Source organism: Serinus canaria, chromosome 3 (assembly GCF_022539315.1).
Source record: "Serinus canaria isolate serCan28SL12 chromosome 3, serCan2020, whole genome shotgun sequence".
Taxonomy (NCBI): Eukaryota; Metazoa; Chordata; class Aves; order Passeriformes; family Fringillidae; genus Serinus; species Serinus canaria.
The window spans coordinates 98,561,286-98,586,333 of NC_066316.1; the positions used below are offsets into that span (position 1 = coordinate 98,561,286).

Genomic DNA, 25,048 nt, shown 5'->3' on the forward strand with positions numbered 1-25,048 from the left:
TGAGGAAGGACATGCAGCTCAACCTCAGCTCAGTTTGATATTGCTAGGTAGCCATGAAAGACTGCAAGGGATAAAAGTAAGAAATTATCAAGGTTTTGGTTTTTTCCTGTTGTTGCTTAAGTGCAGATTGACCATCTTTCATTTTGCTGAAGGAGCTCTCCTATTGCTGGGCAGTCTCCCCTTGTGTGGCACAACATGGGCATTGTCAAGAGAGAGGACAGACCCAGCCCTCTCCTGGTATCCTGATGAAATCCTGGATATATAAATATGCTTTGGTCCTGGTGAGGGAACATTGAACCTACTGAATAAGCTTCTCTAAAAGTATAAACACATGTAATCCTGAAAAGAGTTGCTTTGCCAAACATTTCTCTTTAAAAAGTCTTATTCTCTGATTCTCTGGGAAGGCTGGAAAGGATGAAATCCCTCGTGCTGCTGTTGCAGTGATCCATCTGCTCATGCTGCCTCCACTACTGAAAAAAAGAGGGAGAAATCTTTTGGGGTGGTGCTGTTGAGTGTGGGCTGTGCTGAGCTTACCTTTGCTGCACCCTCCTGTGACCCTCAGATGTCACAAGGAGCACCAACCAAGCCCCACCATACAGGACCAAGCTCCCACTGTGGGAGCTTGCTGTGGGGCAAGAGATGCAGAGAAGGAGGAGAAGCTGTATAAGCCAAAAGGTTTCAAAGAGCATCTGGACAGTGCAAATATGACAGGCACAGAGCCACCTGTCCTTCTTGCTTCTTGTTCAGCTGCATTTACTTTCACTTTTGAATAGATGGATTTTTCTTTTCATCACTGCTGCTGTCCCTGCCCGCTCCTGTTCAGTCATCGCAGCAGATGAGCCTGTGTAGGAATCCAGAGCTGGGCATCACAAGCCATGTGATGGAGGAGTGGGATTGCAGCACAAAACTAAAATACTGAGCTCAATTATTTACCATATAATAAGGATTAATAGTAAGAATTAATATTTCCCAAATACTTCCTCCTGAACTACATTCCCCTCCACAGCATATTAGTCACTGAGAGAGCCTAGAGGAGAGGAAAGGAAGCCAAATTAAATGAGGTCTTTCCTGGTGATTTATAGCATCCTTTTTCTCCTCTTTCCCCCTTGCCCCAGGGGGACCCTCTGCTCCTAGCAGGGTCCTACCTCTCCCCAGCCCCTCTGTGCCTAGTGTGGCTGGAGCTCAGGCAGATTTTCTCTTGCTTTGCAGCTGCTGAACCCAGACCCAGAAGAGGATGGGGAAGCAGAACAGCAAGCTGCGCCCCGAGGTGCTCCAGGACCTGCGTGAGAACACTGAGTTCACAGACCACGAGCTGCAGGAGTGGTACAAGGGCTTCCTAAAAGATTGCCCCACGGGCCATTTGACTGTAGAAGAGTTTAAAAAAATATATGCAAATTTTTTTCCCTATGGCGACGCGTCGAAGTTTGCGGAGCACGTCTTCCGCACCTTTGACACTAACGGCGACGGGACGATCGACTTCAGGGAATTCATCATCGCCCTGAGCGTCACCTCCCGGGGCAAGCTGGAACAGAAGCTGAAGTGGGCGTTTAGTATGTACGACCTGGATGGCAACGGGTACATCAGCCGTGGGGAAATGCTAGAAATAGTGCAGGTGAGGCATTATCTCTATTGGACATCTCATTTGTGTTGCTGTAACCTCTTCACCATGAGACAGCTGGAGCTGGAGATGAGGGATGAGCTGGGTCACTCCTGCCCCAGGAAGGTTCCTGAGCCCATGATCTTGTAGGACCCATGATGAGACCTACAAGATGCAGATGAGGAAAGGGCCTGAGAGATGAACAAGGCACTTGTACAGCTGGCCTGCAGCCAAAATTCTGTAGCTCTCCCTGGGGGTTTCTTAGTGTGATGTTCACAGGATCAAAAACCCTAAATGCAAATTCTGTTGACCTGATTAATCTCAGAATTAATGCTTTGAATCTTCAAATCTGAGTCAATGTGAACTCCGGATGAAAGGCTGTAGCAGGCCTTTGTGTCCCAAAGGCAGAGGACATGCAGACTATAGGCTGTAGTGGGGGCAGGCAGCACAGTCCCCTGTGCCCCTACTTTCCATGCTGGCAGGGGTTTGGCCTCGGCAGTGGCTGCTTGTCACCCACTGTGCAGCTGAAATGTGTGTCCTGTGCAGTGTAAGGCAGTCATGCATCAGCCAGTGCCCTGACACTGGTCCTCATGGCTGGGGTGGGATAATTTAGGTGGAAATCTAGGACTGCAGACACTCTAAAGAGGCCTTATCATTGTTCATGTCCTTGTAAGTCAGAGGAAGCATTTCCTTACCCATCCACAAAGGCAAACAACCCCTATAGCTGTATATTTATATTCACCATAATCCATGTAGCACCTCACATGCCTACATGTAACTGGGTGGAAGGTGAGAGCCAGACAAAGAGGTGCTGGCTTAGCCCTGCTGCACCATTGTCTCCTCTATTTTAGCTCAGTCCTGCTCATACATTAATCTAGGCTCTGACTTTCAGTTAAACTGACCCAGCTCTTCTTTTGAAGCACAAATGAATACAGGAAAGAAAAATAAAAATGCTGCAGTCAGAAATTCCCATTCATTTTGGTTTATAAAGTCCTGCAGCTGCCTGCCAGGGTCAGCTGTCTTTTTTTGTTGCTACAGGCTTAAATTCTTTTTCTCTGCCCCATGCTTTATCATTTGGGTTGTGTTTTTCTTATATCTCTTTTTTTAAACTTTTTTTTAATACTCAGGCAATTTACAAAATGGTTTCGTCAGTAATGAAAATGCCAGAGGATGAATCCACTCCTGAGAAGCGAACAGACAAGATCTTCAGACAGATGGACACAAACAATGACGGTAGGATTGCCACTGGCACCCCTTCCTAAGCTCTAGAAATAGAGGTTTTCCAGCCCAGCCTTGGTAGATGGCAGAATTTCGGGAGAGCGGAAAAGTCCCCACTGGTGCTTCTGGTCTCTGCCTGGCCTTGTTGAGCATCTCTGGTCCATGATAAATAGGGTGAATGAGTGAGCAGTGAATAGAGGGTGAATTCTCCTGCTGGGGGGGCTGATAGGGGAGCAGTCCTTCCCTGGCATTTCATAGGTGAATCCCCTTCTGCAAAGGCTCCTCTGAAATTCCCATGTCTTCGGGTTATTTTCTCTGGACATAGCACAAACTTGGCACAAGATTTTGTTCCCACTGCCCTTGATAGGGTTGCACTCCTGGGTTTGTCTTCAGTATCACTAGTCCTGAATGTGGCGGGGCACCTGAAAGCAAAAATTCCCCAGGTCCATAACACTTATTTTCTGTGTGTGTTTATGGCATGTATACATACATGGTCACACACTTCTGTTGCACTATGAGCATTAGGGAGATGCAGCAGCTCCCAAGCCAGTTTGTGGAGCTGCTTGATAAATTTATCAATTTATCTGACAGTGTACACATCACAACCCCTCCACCTGTGCTGGCTCATTTCCTTGGGTTTGAAGAATACAGGCAAAAAATGATCAATTTCCCCTTTTCATCAGCCCGATGATGTTTCCTCTATTTCCATTTGAGGTGGAGCTTTTGCCTGGGAGTTACCCTGTCAGAGGCTGAGGTGGCAGCTGCCCACATCAGTCAGGAGCTGTGTCCTACTGATGTGCTCAGTGAGAGCAAAGACTTGATTCTAGCACTGAGATATGGAGACCTGAAAAAATACCATCTTATCTACATAAAGGGTTTTATTTAAGAGGATTTTACGGCTGCATTTTGGTGTCTGCTGCTGCAGTCCCCAGGGCAAATTCCTGGCCTTGCTGAAGTCCTCAAGTATTTTACCTTTGACTTCATCAAAACTAGCACTTTATCCCCTGGCTTGACATGTGGCAGGCCCTGAAATCACATGATTTAAATATTTTTGGTCTGTGGAAAGTAGCAATGCATGCAGATCTGTAACAGAGTAGTGATCCCAAAATCTGCCATATATATGCATCCTCCGTCTGTTGCACTTTGTTGCTGAAATAAAATCATCCTCTTCCCAGCAGAATATCAGCCCTGCAATCCATGCAGTGCCAAGGAATAACATCTGCATGTGTGTGTCTGGTGGCTGAAAATGTTTCTTCCCCATCTGACTGTTGGGCATTGCAAATTGATTTTGATTTGGGCTTTGCTTTAAAGTAATACAAGGCAAAGGGCAAACCAATAAATATCCTGATAATTAGGAGACCTCTGCTTTTGTTAAAAATGCTTCGTTTGGGAACATTAGCTTAAAAGCCAGAAATTAGTGTGCCACGGGTTTTTGAGCTTCTGTAAATTCTACAAGAGGAAGGCTTGCTCATTCATGGAATCATAGAGCTATGTCCCTAAGTGCCACATCGACACATCTTTTAAATGCCCTGGGCAGTCTGTTCCAATGCTTGACAACCCTTTTGGGGAAGAAATTTTTCCTAATATTCAATCTAAACCTTCCTTGGTGCAACTTGAGGCCATTTCCTCTTGCCCTATGGTGTGTTACTTGGGAGGGGAGTTCCTCCCTGTTCAACCTGTTTTCGGTGCTGGCCACCAGGGTCATTCCTCTTCCATCCCCACAACAGGCTGGTAGCATCCTAGGGCTGGTGCAAACTGCACAATGAGCTGGTGCCTCTCTCTCTTTGGGTGCATGTGGCCAAAAGTGGCAACAGGCAGGTCCCAAGTGCAAGATGTTTGTGTGTGGGTCCTGTCTTGAGCATAGCAGTTTGGGGTGGGTAAGGATAGCCCGGGAGTATTGTGTGAGGGTAGGGTAGGTGAGTGCACAAGCTAAATGGGAGATCACTAGACATGGTGTCTGGGGTGCAGCAAATGCTTGTCTCCTCCTTTTCATAGGGAAAATTTCATTTTTCATTAATATTGCCATGTCCTATTTCTGCCATGGTTCTGAGTGCTGGAGCAGGGGAGTATTGGTGCTAACTACATGCAAGGGGGCTGGGTCACCCCACCATGAAATCTGAAGGAACAGATGGAATATTTCCTCCTTGCTGTACCATGCCATTCTATGGGACTGTTGGATCCAGGGGACACTGGGGTGGTTGCTCCTTCAGAGATCAATTTTCAGACCCTCAGACTGTTACAAGGTCCATCCAAGTCAGTTCCTCTGGCCTAAATTAAAGATGTTTAAAACAGAAATGCTCAGGAGCAACACATAGCAGTAGATGTGCCCCAGGGTTGGCTTTGCTTGTAAAAAAAGAAAAAGCAAAACCCATCCTGTTCCTGTACAGCCAGAAGGGCACAAAGTGACTTGCAGTCATGGAATAATTTAGGTTGGAAGGGGCCTTTGAAGGCCATATAGCCCAACACCCCTGCAATGAGCAGAGACATCTTGAACTAGATCAGGTTGCTCAAACCCCGGTCCAACCTTGTAGGTGTCAGAGAAGCCATGACTGCTCAGCCCCACGTCACAAGAAACAAGAGGACAAAGTGGGGATATTTGGGATATTTCAGTTTCAAGTGTTGTAGTAATAAAAGCATCATTTCAAAGCTTACATGTATTCAGGTACCATACCTTGTGTTCATGTGTCATGTTATTCATATAGCCTGGTTCTGAGCAAAAAGCTGACAAATGGTATTGTAACAGTTGTTTTTAGATTTGGGGCTGTCTTTTTAAATAAAGAAATAGCAATTATTATGCTGGATTGGTTTGCAGAAGAAAAATGCATTTGGGCTTAAAGGCTTGAGTAGGATTTAGCTGCTGTACATTGCGCTAAATTCCCCTCAATGTCTTTGTGATAGATTAAATAGATGCTACGTTGCCTCGGTGAGGAGGGATTCTCTGCTACAGCAATGGTGACAGGAACAACTGACTTTTAAAAAACGATTTTCATTTTGCTTGTCCTCCCTGTCAGGTAAACTGTCGCTGGAAGAGTTCATCAAAGGTGCCAAGAGCGATCCCTCCATCGTGCGGTTGTTACAGTGCGACCCCAGTAGCGCGAGTCAATTCTGATGAAAGCGGACAGTGTGCTCAGAGAACCTCGGCTTGTGTCCTTCAAGCTTTGCTCGCAAACGGATGCCTTCTCAACCATCCCTCCACACTTCGCGGATAAGACCCCGTTGCCAGATTGTGTCTGTGTGTGTGTGTGTCCGAGCGAACCAGCCCTCGCTCCCCACTAACACCAGTGCAGTTCTCCTGCGGCAGCTCCGGTTCTGCTTCCCTGTAATGTTACCATTCACTCTGCACATTTGAAACATTAATCGAAAGGTTTGTTTACATGCAGCTACGAGAGAGTTCAGTGGCTGGTGAGATACCACTTCACTTAGTCTGTGAGAAAGGTGATGTTCCCATAGTTCCCAAGAAGATGCTAGGTAGGACTTTTACCCAAAATAGCAGATGGTAGATAATTTATTTTGCTTCAGAAATTACTATGTTGGGAAAAAAAAAGAAAAAAAAAGTGGACTGAATGGAGTAGAAAGTTGAAAAAAAAAAAAGAAAAAAGAAAAAAAAAAGCAGCTTTCCTGGGCATGGTTCCAATTTTCTTTTTGAGGAAAATTGCTTGCACTTATCTAATGGTCTTTACTTTCTTTTAATATATATATAAATTATATATATATGGTGAAGTAAAATTTTAAATATTTAGGTCATCTATTTAAGGCATAAAATAGAATTCAAGCTTTGTTTCTTCTAGTCGTCTGTGATTTATTCAAATCTTGGAGATTGTTTTTTTGTGATATTTATGCATTAGCAAATTGCTGTTCCAAAAGAAATGCATGACTAGCAGTTTGTGGATATTTCACTCTGTTTAATTCCTGAATGCAAATATTTGTTCATTTTTACTGTCAGTCATTCTGGTATTACTGTATTAACAAAAGACCTGGAAGGAGTTCATCCTCATTTTGTATTTCTCAGTGGAGTCCTACTTTCTGGTGGTTGCTGCGTTAAATGGCTTTTGAGTGCCCCAAGGTGACGTGACTGGCACTGCTGTTCTCAACTTGGCTACACCTCCTCCCTTTTGCTGTCAATATGTTAATAGTCTTGTGCATTCCAGTGTTATTTAATATCTGCCTAATGCCAAGAAATATTAATTGAAATAAAAGACTACTTTTCTTGTCACTGCCTGTCTTGATCTAAGCCATGCACCAAGTTCCTAATGTCAGGTATTTGGGGAAGGGCAAGGATGGCTCCCTGCACAACACCTCTCAGTATTTTCTGAGACACATTGCCTTTAAATGCATAGGGGTTTTGGGAGCTGGCTTTTGTGGCTGGATTAGCACAGTGGTGTTTGTTCCTGTGGGATCCATCTCCATCCCAGCTGAATCCAGGGTAAAGATTGAAGGAAGGTCAGGACTCAATTTCCACTGGATGCAGAGCAACTCAAGGCAATGAAGGAAAAGCTGCTGGCCCTGATGGCTGGGCTACTGTGACCACAGCTTTTTAAAATAAAGTTCTTGTCAGGTACCAGGTACTTGCTGAATTAACATTTGACCTTGGTAGCATGGGAAGCAGTTTTCTCACATTCATCAGGTCTACTAGTAGCTGCATAAGCCTGCCCTCTCTGCAAAATAAAGTATCAAAAAATTATTTGGCCTGAAGTTATGTTGAGCATGTAATGAAGGGATTTTTGCTGTGTAGAATGTTCTAGTAGCGGTGAACTAGAATTTTCTAGGATGTGATAATACTTTAATATTAAAAGAAAGAGAGAGAAATGTTTGCAGTATCCAAGTGGAAATACATGTAATCAGACTTGGTCTACAATACAAACTTGTGTCAGTGCTGCCAGCAAAAGACCGTGTTCATTTTTTCCCTCAAATTCAAATTTGAGCAATTAAACCAACAGTCCTTTCAACCACAACACCCTGCTGATGAGGCAGCCCTGAGAGGGATGTTAATCAGAAGCCTGCCTGCTTTCCAGGGCGAGCACAGCAAAAAAGCCCAACTATTGAAAAAAATGGAATTCCACAGCAGCTGATAGTCTGTTTCCAGCCTTGTGTTCAAGCTGTCAGTCTGTCTGCCTGGAGATGCTGGAGTGTTAGATATGCTGCAGATGTTCTTACACTAATGACTCTTCTTGCATGGGTTGGGTCCAAAAGCAGCTATTTAGATGTGAGCTGGCCACCATGGGCTTTGTCATTCCTGTATTATTCTGAGAGTGTGAAAAAATGTCATTGACCTTGTCCTGGGATGGTACATCTGAGGTGGACCACAACATTTGAATCTTGTTTCTGCATTCTTAAAATGAGTCAGGCATAATCAGTCAAGCATTGCATGATATCTTGGGTAACAAAGATTTAAAAATTGTTTCACTGCAGCATTCATAAATGCAGCAGCTCATTTCCATTTGCTTCTTTAGGTGGAAATTTTACTGCCTTTTCCTGGCATCTCACTACTTCTGGTTTCCTTTGCTGACTGTAGTGAATAGCAAGTTTAAGTAGCTGTTTAATAAAGCCCAAACTTTTTCCCTACGAAGAAAAAAAATCTCCTTACAGAAGCTTATTTTGATAAATAAGCTTACCTTGTTTTTGCACAAAGAAAGTGAAAGAACCTAAATTTTAGAGGTTAGAAAGTTCCCATTTCTTTGATACAATTTTTTTCTCTGAAATGTGCCAAGGTATCCATGATGGAGTTTGCTGCCCGCCACAGTCTGACAAGCCCCTGCACAGCCCTGTGCAGACACTGGGATTGTGTCCTGCTTCATCAGACCAAATTTCTTCTGTCTTTCCCTTTGCCTCTTTAAACTTTCCAATCCCAGATTTGGGGTTTTTTCCGGTTATCTCTCGCTGTTTTCATAGCTTTTAAGGAGTTTCTTCTTTTCAGGGCAAGATGATTTCATTTCAGACTGGGACTGGCACAAATGATGTGAGCAAGGTGCTCCCAGCTTGCCTTCTAGGAAGAAGTGAAGGAAGATGCCCAGGAAAGGTGGTCATGCATGGCATCCCAGGGAAAATGAGAGATGCTCTGAAGCCCAACTAGGCTGAACTTTTCAAAAGTGGCTTCTGATATGGGGAACCTTTTGATTAAAAGGCCAGCTAAGTACTGGAAAGGGCTTTATCTGCTGCTGCCAAGCAGCTCTCTTAAAATCAGACCTGCTTCATGGGCTGAGGTGCATTCACAGTCACTGGGTGACTTTGATCATCTTGGCTGTGCTTGAGCATATCCTCAGAGGATGTTTCTGTTTTCCTGGCTGGTAACAAGGACTCAGAACAATTTCCAGGCTCCTCCTCCAGGATGCCATTTGCATGTTAATACAGGCAAAGTTCAAAACCAGCTGAGAAATCAATGAAAAGATAAGAGAGCTTTCCTGCTTATTGGGCTCCCAGGAATGTCTTTCATAGAGAGACTGTTGTGCAGAGGTGTTAATCATTTCGGAAATCAAGTCCAAGTGATTAATAGGAAACTTCAACTTGTAAAGTGGTTTAAGTGTTTTTGTGAATGGTATTTTTAATCAAAAATGGAGTCAAACTTAGCAAAAGTAGTTTAGTACAAAAAAATCTCATAATTGTGTCCATTTTTACCTCACTTTAATAACCTATGTGATTATTTTCTCGCCATGGAGATATTGAACACTGAAAGCTCTGGCTAATTACTACATAAATTCAGGCTTTTCTGTATGAATTGCAGGTCTTGTTAAACTAATTCAGAATTATGTCATTGTCTTTCAGATAAAGTCTGTCTGGTTGCAGCCTAACTCCAGCGTGGTTGGCAGAGGTGCTTGGGTTCAGTTTTGGGTGTCTCCCTTGCCAAGTTTGAATTGGCCCTTTGTTTATAAATCGGGTCCTTTGCAATGTATTTTTAGCATTAGCCTCTGAGTAATAAACTCCTGTGAAGAACAACGTGAACATTTCTGCAAGCATGGGGCAGATGGTCTCCATGGATAGTCCTCAATCCATTATGCAGGGCTCTATTCATATTTAAAGGTTAGGAACAGCCATCGACTTTAATGGTCCAGTGGGCAGACTGGCATTTAAACTTCCTGTGCTGCACCATGGCAGATACAGTGCTGATGAACCTGATAATTGCTGTTACCTCTTTTGGGAGGAGAGATGCTTTATTGAAAAGGAAAAGGGTGGGAGAGGAGGGCAGAGCATCTCTGTGTAGGAGCTTTGGAGACATGCCTGCATCACTGCGAGCAATGTGCCTGCAAGCAGACCTTACCTGTTGCCTACACTTATCCAGTGTGGTGGTTTGGATGCAGACACACTTCTGAACACTCTCATGTTCACAGTGGCTAAAGGGCAACCAGTGCATCACCAGAGGGTCAGGTTAATCCCAGGCTTTCAGCCATGTCACACGAGTCAGAAACCACTGCCAGAAGGAGGCAAGGAACTGTCATGGCAGCAGCCTGGTGTCTTTGGGGACAGATGGGCAAGGTCACCACCACCAGCTGGGTGGGTTATTTTAAGAGCTAGCTGGCTCTTCGTGATGGAGGAACAATTTATCACAAACAAAATCTGAATTGATTGGGCTGTCACTAGAGGGAATTATCTCTCACATGAAGGTGAAAAGAAGGATCCCCTACTTGCTCCTCTCTATACACATTCCCACACCTTGGTGTTTGGTGTTGCTGGGGCCTGGGTAGGTCATGATCAGCTCCCTCAAGCCCTCCCTGCCTGTGGACTGTAGCTTTGAACACATCTTTAGTGTCTTCTCTACCCTGTACCTGGCACTGGGAGCTGTGTCACTAAACCTCTGACCACTGCCACTTCACAGCTGTGCTTCCAGGGCACCCACCCCAGCAATTTTTTTACCCTTCCAAAACAATGCAAATCCTTTGCCCGAGACTTTGGCAGGTTCCTTAACATTTTTTTCCTTTGAATAAACTGTTCCATGAAGCAGAAGGGAACTTAGTGCAGAAGGTGGGTCACACTCTAAAATCCAAGATGGTCACAGATATATTACAGCAAATATGACAAATTACATGCTGGGTGAAATTTGCCTCTGCAGTGTCACCCAGGCCATTCTGCAGGAAATGAGGTGTAAGCAAGGGAGCCCATTTTTCTCTAGCACTTGGCTGTACCTTCTCTTTCCCATCACTGGGGATGGGTTCTCTGCATCAGAGAACAGGAGCAGGGACAAGTCCTGCCTAAGGGCCCATCATGTCAAAGTCACCCACAACATAAACTTTCATTGATTTTCCCAGGTCAGGACACAGACAACCTTCCAGTCACTATTTGCATTTTGCTTTTTAGTTTCCAGGTAAGTACTATCCTTAAAGACTAATGTGGGTATATATACATTGAGACAGGATTGAACCTAGATTTTCATCCGCAACATGTGGAGAAAAGTAGCCTGAGAGAAGACCTTATTGCTGCCTACAACTACCTGAGAGGAGGTTGTAGCCAGGTGGGGATGACTAACAAGTTACAGGATGAGAGGAAATGGCCTCAAGTTGCACCAGGGGAGGCTTAGGAATAGAAGGAAAAATTTCTCCACTGAAAAGGTAATCAAGCATTGGAACAGGCTGCCCAGGGAAGCGATTGAGTCATCATCCCTGGAGGTATGCAAAAGATGTGTAGATGTGGCATGGTTTAGTGGCGGACTCTATGACCTTACAGGTCTTTTCCAGCCTAAATGATTGCATAATTCTGTGCTGTGGCTGTGTGTGGTTCTGCTGCAGTCTTTTCTCACTCACAAGAGCAGCCATGTATTAAAACACCTCTAATCCTTCCTTGACTCGTTTGAACAAGAAGATGCAAACTATTCCCCCCTGGTGTCTCCATTTTGGGTACATGCAAGGAGAAACACCTTGTTCCTTCCATGTGGGGTTTGGGTTGTAACCCAGCCCATGTCAGTACTGTGCTGAGCCTGCACCAGTGGTCATGAGCTCCAAAGGAGGTATCTGACAGGCAGCCTCTCCTTTTCAGCTCTGTAGGACCCTTGTTCCTGCTTCTAATAACTGTTCTACAACATCTTTGAATTTTCTTACTGCATCTTCACCGTGGTGGTGGCTGCAGGGACAGCCCATCCCACACTTTCTACACATAGCCATGAGACTGTGCTGGAGATCTGCAGAGTAGGGCTGGGGTGTTCCTTGCCAGATCTTAAACCAAACATGAATAATGAGCAATAAGAGAAATCAGGCTTGTTTGAAGAAACACTGAGATGCCCAGCTCAGAGGAGAGTGCCAGCTAACTCACTAGGATATTGGCCCATCCCCTCTTATGGAGAAACAGAATTGAGTAAGGTTGAAACAGAGCTGGTACAGATAATCTTCTGCCTGAAGCTGGAATTTGTCTTTCATTTGGGTTGTTCGGAGCAAGATGTCTTTGTGAATGGATTTTAAATTCTTTTGGGAGCAATCTGGGGAAATGTCATGTGCTGAGCATCACAGCATGGAGCTGGGAGCATCATCCTCTTGGGGACACTGAGCCTTCATTTGGTGCAGCTTGTAAGAGCAGCAGGCTTCCCATTTCCAGCTGCCTCTGGGTTGCTGTGTGGGAACTTCAGCCTCCCCACTCTGGTGCAAAGGTTCAGTCACAAAATGGGGGTGGGAGAAGAGACCCCTCCTCCCAGCAGACCCAGCTGGTGTGAACAAACACCCCACTCCTGGGGCTGCAGCAATGACTGAACACATGTGGTTTTCCTCTTTATTTTTTTTCTTTAATATTTTCCTGGACCCTTTTCAGGGCAAATTCCACTGCCTAGTGGATGCATGGGGAGCAGGCGCAGTGCTGGCAGCTGGTTCCTCAGGGACAAGATGGGTGCACGGACTGTGCCTTAATACACCATTAATGATCAGGAACAAAACACAAACATTACAGACACTTTCCTTGGAGAAAATAAAATAAACTCAGCTAATTTAGATGTTAGTGTTGCACAGCCATGGTTATTCCTTTGCTGCTTTCCTTATGAACTATTAATACATGTGAGGCTCACAACAAGCCGGTTTGATGCCTGCTAAAGGACACAGGCAGTGCCATTGCGTGTGTGTGGTGACACCGAGGAGCAGAGCTGCCTGCACACTGTGGACAGTGCTGGTGCTTGAAATGGGTTTCCAGTGCCGGGGTTTACCCCACACTGCACCATCCTCCATGTGTGCAGTGAGGCCTGGGGGTCCCACTGCTGGCAGACAGCCTAACCACTCTGGAGAAATGTGATCTTTGGGGAAACTGGCTTTCATAGCCTTGCTGTGCCCTACCTGGGCAGCCCTGGGGGCTAAAGATAACTGTGTGTAAAAGAAGAGCTTCACTTTTAAGCAGGAATGGCTTAAGTCAGCTTTAAAAGTAGCTGTTGAACCCTTCTGAATTACTTGGCAGGGAATTCCACATCCACTTTTCTTTGAGCTGCTGGTGCTTCAGGCATGTCACCACAAGTCCCCTGTGGGACCTGCTGACAGCTACAGCGTATAGCAGGGCTCCTCAAGCAGCCCCCTGTGGGACTCCAGCTGTCCCATGAGGATCCCAATGTCTTTGGGATGAAGGCATCATGGGCAACATTGGTGAAACCTTCAGGACTATTCTTTTGAGGAAACTCAACAACTCCAAGTCTGCTTAGACCTTTAATAACTGCCAGCACTGCTGCTAGAAACTGTGAAAAAAACAAACAAAAAAACCCCTTTTCCTTTGAGTGTGATGCTTTCCTGGAGTGCCTGTGAGGGAGATGCTGGCCACTCTGGCTGCATCTCCATGTGGCCCCTCCTGTGCCCACCACATGATGCTGTCCACACAGCAGAGGCCAGGGACACCTCAGTTGTTATGGAAACACAAAAAAGGAGCCAGGAGTTTAATTTTTTTTCCTTTCATAGCAAAGCAACTTGCTTGAAACCCCACTTTCTATTTTGGGTGACTTTGCAGCCCCCTATGTTCATGTTCTCTGCACAGTTCACAGCATCCACACCAAGCAGGATGTTTGAAAGGTATAAAACATCCCTGCCCAGCAGCATGGCACACATTCTGCTGGGCAGGGATGTTTCATTCCTTTCAAGCACTGCACAACCATGCATAGGATGGTCTGGCAACCAAGGCAGTGGAAAGGACCCAAGTCTTTTCTTTTTCTTCTCTGATCTAGCAATTGTCTGGCAAAGTTACTCCAAGGCACTTGTGCTTTGCACTCCCCTGCATTTTTTGGTGGAATTTGGCATCACCTAGAATACAAGGAAAAGGACAAAGAGGACTGTGAAGGACAATTTTGATGAATTTCCATATTCTGGTAGCTGATTCTCAAAACAAAGCTCACAGCACCAAGCCTGCCAGAGTCCAAGAAGTGTTTGGACAACGCTGCTGAACACATGGTGTGAGACTTGGGAATGGTCCTGTGCAAGGCTGGGAGCTGGACTTGAGGATCCTTGTGGATTGCTTCCAGCTCAGCATATTCTGTGATTCTACCATCAACAAGCAAGGTTTGTGCTGTTCCTTTTTCTAATTTTATTTTCTTCAGTGCCAGCTGCCTTTGTTAGGTTCCTTCCACCCAGCAACAAGTTTCAGTGCTCTTATGTGGCATGTGTTTTTAAACTTCCTTTTTATGCTTGAGACAGCACCAATTGATGGTACCTCCCCCAGTGGCCCATGCTTGCTTGCTTTGGGTGTCCCACAAATGCCAGCAAGCCACCTCACAGCTGAACTTGTGGGCAGGCAGCAGACACTGGCAGCAAGGGGACTTTCTTGAAAATGTCCATCAGCTGATGCCACCAGCAGCTCACAAAGCTGATGGCACTGACAGTGTGGTTCCTTGCTGCACTGCTTTATGCTCACAAGCACTTTCCTAAGGATAAGGCTAAATGTCCTGCCTCTGGGGTTGCCTTGTTCTTCCCTAGAATGAGCAATTCCCACCTCTGTCCTGAAGTCTGAGTCACTTCAAAATTGTCATCTCCATCAGTACCACAGCTCTGTCTTAAAGGCTCTTTCTGAAGATAGACTGCTGAAGTTGATTCCTTCCTCAGTAATGTGATTTAAATCACCCTTCAATCACTAGTCATTTGCTCACCTTGTGGCAATAAGGACAAATTAGCAGCTTAAATAAGAGAAACCTGCTTCTAGGAAATGGGTTCAATTTGGAGTAGGTTTTTGAGAAGTGGCTGCCAAGTTTGGATCAGTTGGTTTCTCTGCTGTGGGTGTACGAAGGAAAAGGGCACAAGCAGGAAAAATGCACATTCTCATGTTGTGCATGACAATGATGCAGAAGGAAAGGGTTTCTGAGCGCTGTAGGGGGGTGCTACTGGAGCACTGTAGTCATCCCTGCCTGTGTCCTCTCTTCACCTGCACCAGAAACTCATTGCCACAGTGGGTAGATTTTTCTGGGTGGCCCAGCACACCCTGAAAGTCAGTGCTTAATCAAGCCCTGAAAGGTGAGGGACTCTATCCCACTGATGGTATGTAGCCACCTGAATCGTTAAACAGCAACAAGATTTACCCTCTTGCTTTCTTCCAGGTCATGCCTTTTCCTTAAAAATAGGGGAAAATTATTTTTAATATGACAAAAAGTGATGTTGGGGAGGTGTTAAGACCCAGCTTCAGGGGTTGGCGTGGTAGGCTTGCCTCTGGAAACAAAGCTCAATGTTCACTTGCTCTCCCCATGGGATTAAGAGGATTATTGGTATTTCAGAGAATTGACCACAGCCTTACCAGGCTGGCTGGCCATCTTGGATGACTAATTAGTGACTTACAAGGAGTTGGAGCCCATAGACATGCTCTGTTGTGTCCTGGAAGAAAGGATGAAGTTGCTCCGTGAGTACCTGGGTAAGCTGGTGTTTCACACAGGTGAGATCTGAAGTGAATGTATTTGACCCAGGCAGGTTTTTAACTTTATCCATGTATCTTTAAGTAACAATCATCATCAGTAACATCCCAGAATAGTGATATTTTACTCTTTATGCCACCAGCATGATGGTGAGAAGCCAAGCTATTTAATTACTTTCCCTTAAGCAAAGTTACAACCACTGCTATGGGTGACGGCGACCGAGGCTCAGGAGCTGCAGTCACCTGAAATGCCACATGAAAAGCTTTCCAACAGCCTGCTAAAATGAACAGAAAGAAATTGCTTGGATCAGGTGGTAGCCACCTGAGTTCACCCAAAGAACAGAAGGATGAGAGTGTAACCTCTTCCTAAACTCAGCCTCCAGCAGACATGATACCAAATTATTAGCTGGGGTTTCTTTTAGTCACTCCAGGGAACGGTCTAAGGAGCTCCAAATCAGTAAGCCTCATATCTGGACCAGAAAAAAATCAGTAGAAACTATAGCAAAGTACAAACATTGCAGATGCTAGATAAATGTGTTGTATAAAGGGAAGAGATAGAATGAGCTCGTACAAATAGAAGCTGTGCCTCATAAATCTGTGATCTCTACAGGAATGAAGAGGTAACACATTCTTAAATGGTCTGAAAAGGGAGGGATGGATAGATAGATAGATAGATAGATAGATAGATAGATAGATAGATAGATAGATAGATAGATAGATATAAAGAAGTTTACTGGTGATACAAGATTGTTTAGGATCATTAGAGATTAGCAAAACATTGCAGAAGTTCTCCATATTGATTCTGAGGCAGCAAAGTTACTACCCATTAACTAAAGCTAAGTTATCTAATATAAACTAAAAGAAAAAAAGGTCTCTAAAAAACAGTAGTTCTAACCATTCATACACTTTAAATTCAAAATTTAAATGGTATTGGGATTACTTTGGGTAGACTGAGTACTCAGTGCTCACCTTACAAGACAAAGAAGCTTTTGGAGAGCCTTACAGTTTAGGATGTTACTGACCTGGATAAAATGGTTCCCTGGGCATTGCACTCATCATATGGGGTTACACTGGCCTTTAGGACCTGCAACCCCTGCTCTGGCACAGCATGTCCCCCCTGTGCAGCCTGCATGCCCATGTTTCTGTGCCTTTTGCTCTTTGCTTGACAATTTAAACTCTCTACATGGCAGCTGGTACCTGGCTAAATCACATACAGTGTCAGCTGTACCTGTGCAGAGCAGTGGCAAGAGGCTTCCCAGCTGCCTAATGCAGGCAGAAAACATTTTGATCAGCCCCTCTTGACCCCACAGCTAATGCAGGCCAGAGAATCTGCCTTGGTAATTTGTGTACCAGGCTTGTACCTTTGGCCTGAGACTGGAGACAATGTCAAACATCTGCAGCTGGACTCCTGAGGGTGACGTCAATGCTCTTTTGTCCTAAGTCTGGTACCGGCTCAGCTGCATCCATCCCCCCCAAAGATAAATTGTACTTTATTGTGTGGTATTGCTCAGGACAGAAAAAAACTCATTAGATATCATCAATTCAGCACTTTACACTCATAGTAATAAATAATGATCAGGCTAGCATTTTTTCCTCCTTTTCACTTTTTCTTTCTTTTCTTCCTTTCTGCTGGTGCACAGACTCTCAGGAAGAAGAGAGGAGCTGGCAGGATGGCAGAGGATGCTTGCAGAGGGTCCCTATGCATTACTGGGGACAATATCAATAAGCCAGGTCAGCAGAAATGTGCTCTGCTTTGCTGCAGTCCCACTGGTATCCTCTGCCCAAGCAGGATGGTTTTCTGCAGAGACAACAGCAGTGGGAAAAACTCAGGGCCTCTGCCAGAGCATGTCTTGGGGTGCATCAAAGGGCACACCCAGATTAAGCTGTCCAGCCCTGGGTAAGGGGTGACCTCCATGCATACAATAGGCACTGTAAGATACCTGTCTCCAGCCTTCCTTGAGCCATGGGATGCTTGTCTGGTCAGGAGTGCAGGGAGCTGGGCAAGGCTGGACTCATCTGCTGCAGAGGTTTTCAGGGAACCCTCACTCTTCCAGCCTGCCCTAATCTTTCATCGGCTGCAGACACTTCAGGGAGTCTCTGCTGAGTCCCACAAACCCCTGGACTTGGTGGCAGAAAAACACTGGGAGCTGCTGGCAACCCACCTCGAGGGATGCACCCTGGGCAGGAGTACTGGGCCTCTCTGCTCTGACCTCTTCCCTCTCCACAATCTTTCCCCGAGCTCAAAAGCCAAAGGTTTAAGGACTTATGTTTCCCCTGCAAGCTCTGCTTCCCTCTCAGTTTGCCTGAGTGCCAGTCAATTTATTGGCTGATAATAAAGAAATTTCCTCTCTTCTCCCAGAAATGTGGTGTGCCGGCAGTAACCGCAGCCTTGGGAAGGTCCCGGAGCTGAAGGCCTCGTACGGCTGAGGGGCAGGCGGCAGCAGCCGGGCCGCAGTGTGGGGATGGCTGCGGCGGGGCGCAGGGGAGCGAGGCCCTAGCGCGGGCCGCTGCTGCCATCTAGCCACGGTGCCGCTCAGCCCTCACACACGCCGCCTTCTTCGGCTGCGTTCTGCCCACGCTACTGCTTTGCTGCAGCTTTCCTCTTCTGAGCCACAGAGAGAAGGTATCTTTACAGGTGTCTCCGTTTCCCCCTTTCCAGGAGTGCAGCGGTAGCGGCCACAGAAGTGCGGGTCGCTGGGCCCTGCTCCCCACAGCCTCTGTGCGCCGCATCCCTCCTCCCTGACATTCACCTCTCCGGGGGGAGGACAGCCCCGTGCCCTGCTGCTGGCATGGTTACTGGATCCAGCGGCTCTCCCGCTGTCCTAAGGACACCACCAGTGTCTTAAACCTGAGGCTGGGAAGGCTTCTCAGCTTTTGGAGCCATTTGCTCTCTCCAAATGTCCTCAGCTCTCCCAGGAGGAGGAGCAAACAGCGATCAGCACGTTCAGCTGGGGACACAGGAAAACTGCTATAGGAGGCCACCTCATAAGGGTCAGGGCTCCTGGGTGAGGAATCTTCTTTACACCATGGAGCAGGATGAGACTTTTCCCTTTGTTCCAACAGTGATGCTGAGTCTTTGGTTTGACATCCATTACCAGGTCTTCCCCGCTACTTTTTCATTTTTTTGAGGCAGGAGTGGGAACTCTCTCTGCAGAGGCTGCTGCCCAGTTTAGATCCATTTTAGCACTGGAGCACAAACCCTCACCAAGCAGAGCCCCACAGAGAGGCAGGCAGCCAAGGCTGGTAGTGCTGGCAAACCCCATTGCTGAAGTGAGGGAACTGCTCTGCAGTTCTGCCCCATGGCACTGCCAGACCCACTAGGGAGCAGGGTGATGACAAGCACACTAGTGTTGGAAGGGACTTCAGGAGTTCTCTAGTTCAGGCTCTTGCTCCAAGCAGGATCAATTGCAAGATCAGCTCAGGGCTGCTCAAGACCTTGATCTGTCAGGTCTCAAAACCCTCCAGAGATGGAGCCTGGCCAACCCCACTAATCCTGGCTGTCCCTATGAAGCAAGTTTCTCCTTGCATCCAGCCTGACTTCCAGGTTTCCAGCTTGTGTCCACTGACACATGAAATCTGCAATCCTGTAAAGCTGCTCTTCAGAAGGCGGCATAAATCAGTTCCATGAATTTACTCAAAAAAAAAAAAAAAAAAAACCACAAAAAACCACCAATCAAAAACCCAAAAACTCTGGCAACAGCAAACTTAAATTAACCCCAGCAGGAGAGAAGAATGAAAAACATCACAGAAACAGCTGCTGAAAGATCCAAGCCTCAGACTGGGCTCCAAGCAGGAGACTGGAAGCTGACAGGACATTTGAGTTAACAGCCTTACTAAATAATTAAAGAAACCCCAGCTCTTTTTGAAGTTTTCTGTGTATTAAAACCCTCACATCCTCTGTTTCTCTCTGTGAATGGATGGGAAGAGAGCTTTGGCTGGGGCTTTTTTGACCTGGGCAATAGCTTAATTGTTACTTTGTACATGCTTTTTCCGTGTACATACTTTCTTATTTGCATTTGTTCACTCTAACATCTCATGATGCGCTCTAACTTCGGGAGTGTGGGATTCATTTGAAAGCTTTCTGTTTCACTCCTTTCCTCCTCCTTCCCTGGCTCTGACCGACAGTTTCTTGGATGTATTTTTTTTGAGGTGAGCTCCATCTTGTGGGCATTTCCGTGACTAATTAGTCACCACGTCCTTATCTCCCGGAGGATCTCCCTTGGCTCCGGTCACAGAGGAACAACTCCTTGCTTTGCTTGCGGCCAGCTATAATCATAGATTCAATCACAGAGTTAGCGAATGGCTTGGGTTGGAAGGGACCCTTAAAGACTAACACCCTGACCCTGGAAGGGACAGCTTTCCACCAGAGCAGGCTGCCCAAACAACCCTCAAGGGAATGAAACCCAGATGACAGAAGAAGGTGAGTCCCATAGTACCTGATCTGTGAGGAGTTTGGGAGCTATTCTGGTGGGGTGCAGGAGCAATCACCCTCCCCAGAAAGAGCAGTCTCTGGCAAGTTGGATTTTCTTTTGCTTTTCACTTCAGTCAGATGCTTTAATTGTTTAATGCATGTTTTGACTGCAGAAAAGTGGGACAACCATTGCTGAGAAAAATTTATTGAGCTGTTACTGTGAAATACTTTTGCTACTGATGAACTACAGTTAACAGCAAGTAAATGGAGTTCTTGAGCAGGCCTTTTTTTTAATCTAACAATGCAATAGGTTATTTTCTTCTTACCCTCACAGTAAAGGCAGCAGCACTTCTTACTGAAAACTGCATCCATGTTATCTTGTTCTAAGCATTGCAATCCTGTGCCTTGCAAGATTGCCAGTATCTTCTTTTTTCCAGCTAGTGAGCTTGGTAGCCAAATATAAAAGGTGATGCTTATGCATCCACCAAGTCTTGTTCTCACATGGTAGGGAAATGCTGTCTCAAGGTAGCTTAAATAATACCTGTAAAATATTTTGGGAATTCTTTGTACTGAGCTGCTACGGTTGCCCTTTCTCAGCTCCTTGCTGAGAAACAGAGCTTGCTGACTTCTCAAGGTACTCTGAGCCTCCTCATCCCTAGCAATGATAAGGTGTTGGTAGCAGCCCAGCTGGGAGCACTGGTCTCTGCATCACTGTTCTGAAAGTGTCTGTGCCTTTCTCTCCCTTCCTGAACTGCTGCACAGCCTTGCTGGCTGCTCTCTGGACTGGAACATGGCAGCTGGCTCCATACCACAAAAGCAGGCTGAACCAATTAGTCCTTTGCAAAGCACTTAAGAGAGCATGAACTGAAGAAACTGTAACTGGAAGGCACTTCTTTTTTGTGGGAATACTGTGGGTAAGACTGGGATCAGCTCTCTAAAACGAGTGAGAAAAAGAAGGATTGGATTCAGCATGCTAATGCTTTTGTCTTCAGGCAAAGACTAACACATAGAGGAAAATTGTTGCTGCAGTATAAGCATCAAGGAACACATTCAAATAAGGATCTAATATTTACTGGACTGTAGCAATACTTGCAAGACTGCATGGACACACAAGACTGCAGTGTGCTCCCTTGAGGGATGCTCCCTTTGTTTGCCAGTGATTTCCCTGTAACACTTGTGACTTCTCTGTGCTGAAGTGGAGGGGACTCAAGGAGCCAGTGTTGTTCATGCCCAAAGGGCTCACCTTCACCCTCAGACTCATCCTGCAAAGGACATTTTGGTGGCTGTTCCCCTCTGAGTGCTCATCATCAGCTTTCCAAAAGTGGCACCACTGTGGTTGAGTTGCTCTAAAAACCTCCTGTACTGAGAACTACAAAACCAACTGAAGAGCAAGAGCAAAGCTTGCCAAGACCTAAGTCCCAGCTCCAATATATGCTCCCTACTCTCCATGTATTTTTAGGGTGGTCAAATACAGTGCTTTAATGAGCTTAAGACAAATTTGAATTGCAAGCATTTGTGATCATGGGTCCTGAAACCAGTCCATGACCATGGAGGCACCAACTGCCTTCAAACTGTAAAGAAAGTCAGGTGATCCAATCAAAACCAGGAACACTCTCCAAAAAAAGTCTCTCTCTCTTCTTTTGGTACTGATCAGTGCTTCTTTCAAGAGAAAATGAAAAATAATTATTACTGCCATGATCGATGATATTTTTCTTTTTGTCAAATAATATTCATCTAAGCTCCTCTTGCAATACTTGTGGATAATGATTTTTTAACTTTTTTTTTTTTTTGTGGAAGAGGGTTGGTTTTGATCTGGAAATCTTACTGCAAATTGATGCTGTGTTTAGCTATAAAACACTTATTTAAAGGATAGTAGTTTCTGGGAATGAGATCTGTGGCAGAAGAGCTCCCTCCAGCAGCAACAGGTTTGTTTCTGCTCCTGCAGGTGGAGTCATGGGGACCCTGCTCAGTGCTGCTCCCAGCTCTGGGTTTCTCTGCTGGTGAAAGTGAGGCAACAAAATTGACTCTGCCGTGGCACTGACACTTTGTCTGCAAGGCCTATGTGGTAGCTTAGAAGACAGCAGCTTAAAAAGTAAAACATGAGTTAAGTGGTCATGCAGTGAGACAAGGGATCTCTGCCCCGTGGTACACTGCCATCAGCAACTTCCCCTTGTGTCCCTTACCTCCTCTCACTCTGTGTTAGTATTCTCCAGTCTCTCCTAAAACATTTCCATCTTTGATTTTCCATCTGATGTAATTCCAGAAGATGAGTGCTTCTCAGATTTTTTTGGTATATGAAACTACCTCTGCACCAAAGAATGTCAGCTGAACTCCAATACAGGACATGTATGGCTACATGGGGACTAAACATAAGGTCTCAGCTACACCTTAAGTTAGATCTCAAGTATCTTCACTATATACAAGAGAAATGGAGAGATGAGAAGCCATCTCAGGCAGATGTCTTGGTATTTTCCTCAGATATTACTTTTGTTTACTTGTGTGATCCCAAGAGAATCTACATAGCCATTACTGGTGCCAGCGAGTGGAGTGAGCACCAGGGACATTTGGAGCAGGGATACCACAGTTCCTGCTAATGTGCTAGCAAAGCCCACAGTGACACAGACAGAGCACCACACAGAGCAAGGCTAGCAAGGAGCAAGCTGAAAGGCATAGGCTATTCTTGGCTCCAACTTTAATATTTGTTGAGCTAATTACATCAGACAGATGCAGCTGATCTCAATTTTTCTGGCACTCAGCTCCTCCCTTCCTCCTGTATCAGACAAGCCTGCCCCGGGGAGGAATAATTAAGATGTGCAGTTAGAACAACTGGATTTGATTAATAAACACAGCAAAACAGAGCAAAGGCTCTAATGACCCAAAAGGTCATCAAGGGGAGGTCAAACTAAACCATAGGAGCTCACTGCTTACTTTGTTATGTCTTTGCTGTCCTACATGGTCCCCACTCCAGCAATAAACAAATTTCCCTATTGTGGATTGTAGGGAATACCCACAGTAAACCTATGACCAAATGCTGTCACTTGGGGTACTTTAAAATCAATTAACAAACAGACAACTAAGATTCAGTGGAAACCAGGAGCCAGGCAGCCGTGAGATGAAGTATCCCAAAGCCCAGAACATCTGTTCAGCACAACCTGAGAAAGTTAAGTCTTGCTTAAAGACACACCAGCACTACTGCAAACACTTATTACTCCCAGCAAGTACTAAAAGTCCCTTGGCAAAATCTATTGTTTTTTTTTAATACAGAAGATGCTTCAGATTAGCCATTTTTAAACAGCTGACACACTTGTTCGACATGGCTTAGAGAACATCAGCCAAGTCTACGACATACCTGCCATAGGAGAGAAAGGTAAAAAACTACAGTCAGCTACATCTCTTTTGGGGAGCATCATATGGATCGAAATGCCGGTTAGTATGCTTCTACAGTCCTGGCCTCCAGTAGAGATGTAAATTTTGGATTTTTGATACAAAACCTACTGAAATCAACCTGCCAACTTCTTCTCAGTGAAACTCACTAATTGTTTCCACAAGTGATTGCCTCCAAACTACCTGCTGGACATGATCTCCACCAGCTGTGAGTAGGGGAAGACAGGCTGTGCCACTTTCCCAGCAGGACAGTAGGTGCTAGTGCAGGTATCACACAAGGTCTTACGACAGCTGAACTTCCTTCTGACTCAAAACAGCCCCAGCCTTCAAACAGGCACTTTGGCAAAGTAGCTACATGTCCTTTAGTCAACTGCAGCTCCTCAGAGTATATTTTCTGCACACCTGTTCAAATGTACTTAGCTTTGGCAGCGAAAGATGTGGAATTGTTACAGTATTAACATTTGTTTACCATTTACTACCTCTGTTTACAGAGGTAATGTAAGAATCATTACATTTCCAGTTGAACTTGGAGAAGCTAAAGGAAACCCTGATTTGGATGCAGTGAGCTTCTATGAGAATAAGGCTAATGCTCCACTATGTGTATGTACTGAAGTCTGCCATATGCATAAGAATAAAGGCAAGTGCTATTTTAATCACAAGCTTGAAGCTGGGAATAAAGCAAATAAAGTCACTTGGGATGCTTCAAGAGACTCAGGAATGAGGTACCATCACTCTTCTTTACCCTACTAATTCAGCTAATGGAGTTTCTGCTGGAAGCCAGAATGGAGGTTAAACACTGCCTTTAAGTGCTGCTTGTACACAGCTAAAAAACAGCTTTATTTCTCTTGTTGGAGTCACTGTTTCTATCAGCAATACCAACCTTAGGCCAACCTTTCAAATTTTAACACTTACTCCAACTTAGCTTAAGCTTTAAGAATTTACTCGATACATTAAGATCTTTCTCTTTACACATCAGGCATTTGCTATGGCTTGCCTGCAGTCTAGGATCTTCTGGCAAATAGATCAAATCCAGCTATAGAACCAAATAGTTTATCAGAAACATTCTCTAATTTTAGTGCAAAAAGTGGCAGCAAACTAGCATAGGTTAAAACATAAGTCAGAATTCTGTTTCAATAAGCAGACTATTTTATCACCAATACCCCCTGTATTAGATGACACTACATAGTGAATACTAGGAGTTATCACATTTAATCTAGGCAGAAGGGTGGCACATCTTTTCACAACATTAAATAAGCGGTTCTAATCATATTGCACATACAAAAGATCTCAAGTCCCATTTCTTATCTCTTTTTTACTAAAGCCCTAGGCAACACAGGTCAGAGAGCCTGTCAGCCACAGGCTGACAGCTTCCTGGGTTTTCCTGCACCCTGTTTTAGTTCTGGCACACATAACAAGCAGTGTGCCACCCATGGAGGCTGTGCTCTATTCTCTCATTAATGACTAGATGTGTTTATAAACAGCCACCAGTGCTGGCCACAGCACTTGCAGACTAACTTGCAGAAAACCAGCACTGCACTGAACCTGCAATATGCAACTTGGTACACTCATGTTCAGCACTGAAAAACAAATGTGAATTCACAAGAGTTCACACAGTATTCAACTTGTTGACAGTCAACTTTCTTCTAATCACATATGAAAAAAGACAA

General features: G+C 45.2%; 1 protein-coding gene across 3 annotated transcripts in view; it reads left to right on the forward strand.

Annotated features, from left to right (window-relative positions):
* The window catches only part of HPCAL1 (hippocalcin like 1), a 64,931-nt gene extending 57,903 nt beyond the window's left edge, over positions 1–7,028 (forward strand). For all 3 annotated transcript variants that reach the window (XM_030236141.2, XM_030236144.2, XM_018920755.3), the window contains 3 exons: positions 1,210–1,612; positions 2,725–2,830; positions 5,827–7,028. In XM_030236141.2, the coding sequence (XP_030092001.1) occupies positions 1,235–1,612; positions 2,725–2,830; positions 5,827–5,924 (582 nt within the window). In that variant the 5' untranslated portion in view covers positions 1,210–1,234 and the 3' untranslated portion in view covers positions 5,925–7,028. The remainder of the gene's footprint in view (positions 1–1,209; positions 1,613–2,724; positions 2,831–5,826) is intronic.
* The last annotated feature ends 18,020 nt before the right edge of the window (positions 7,029–25,048 follow it).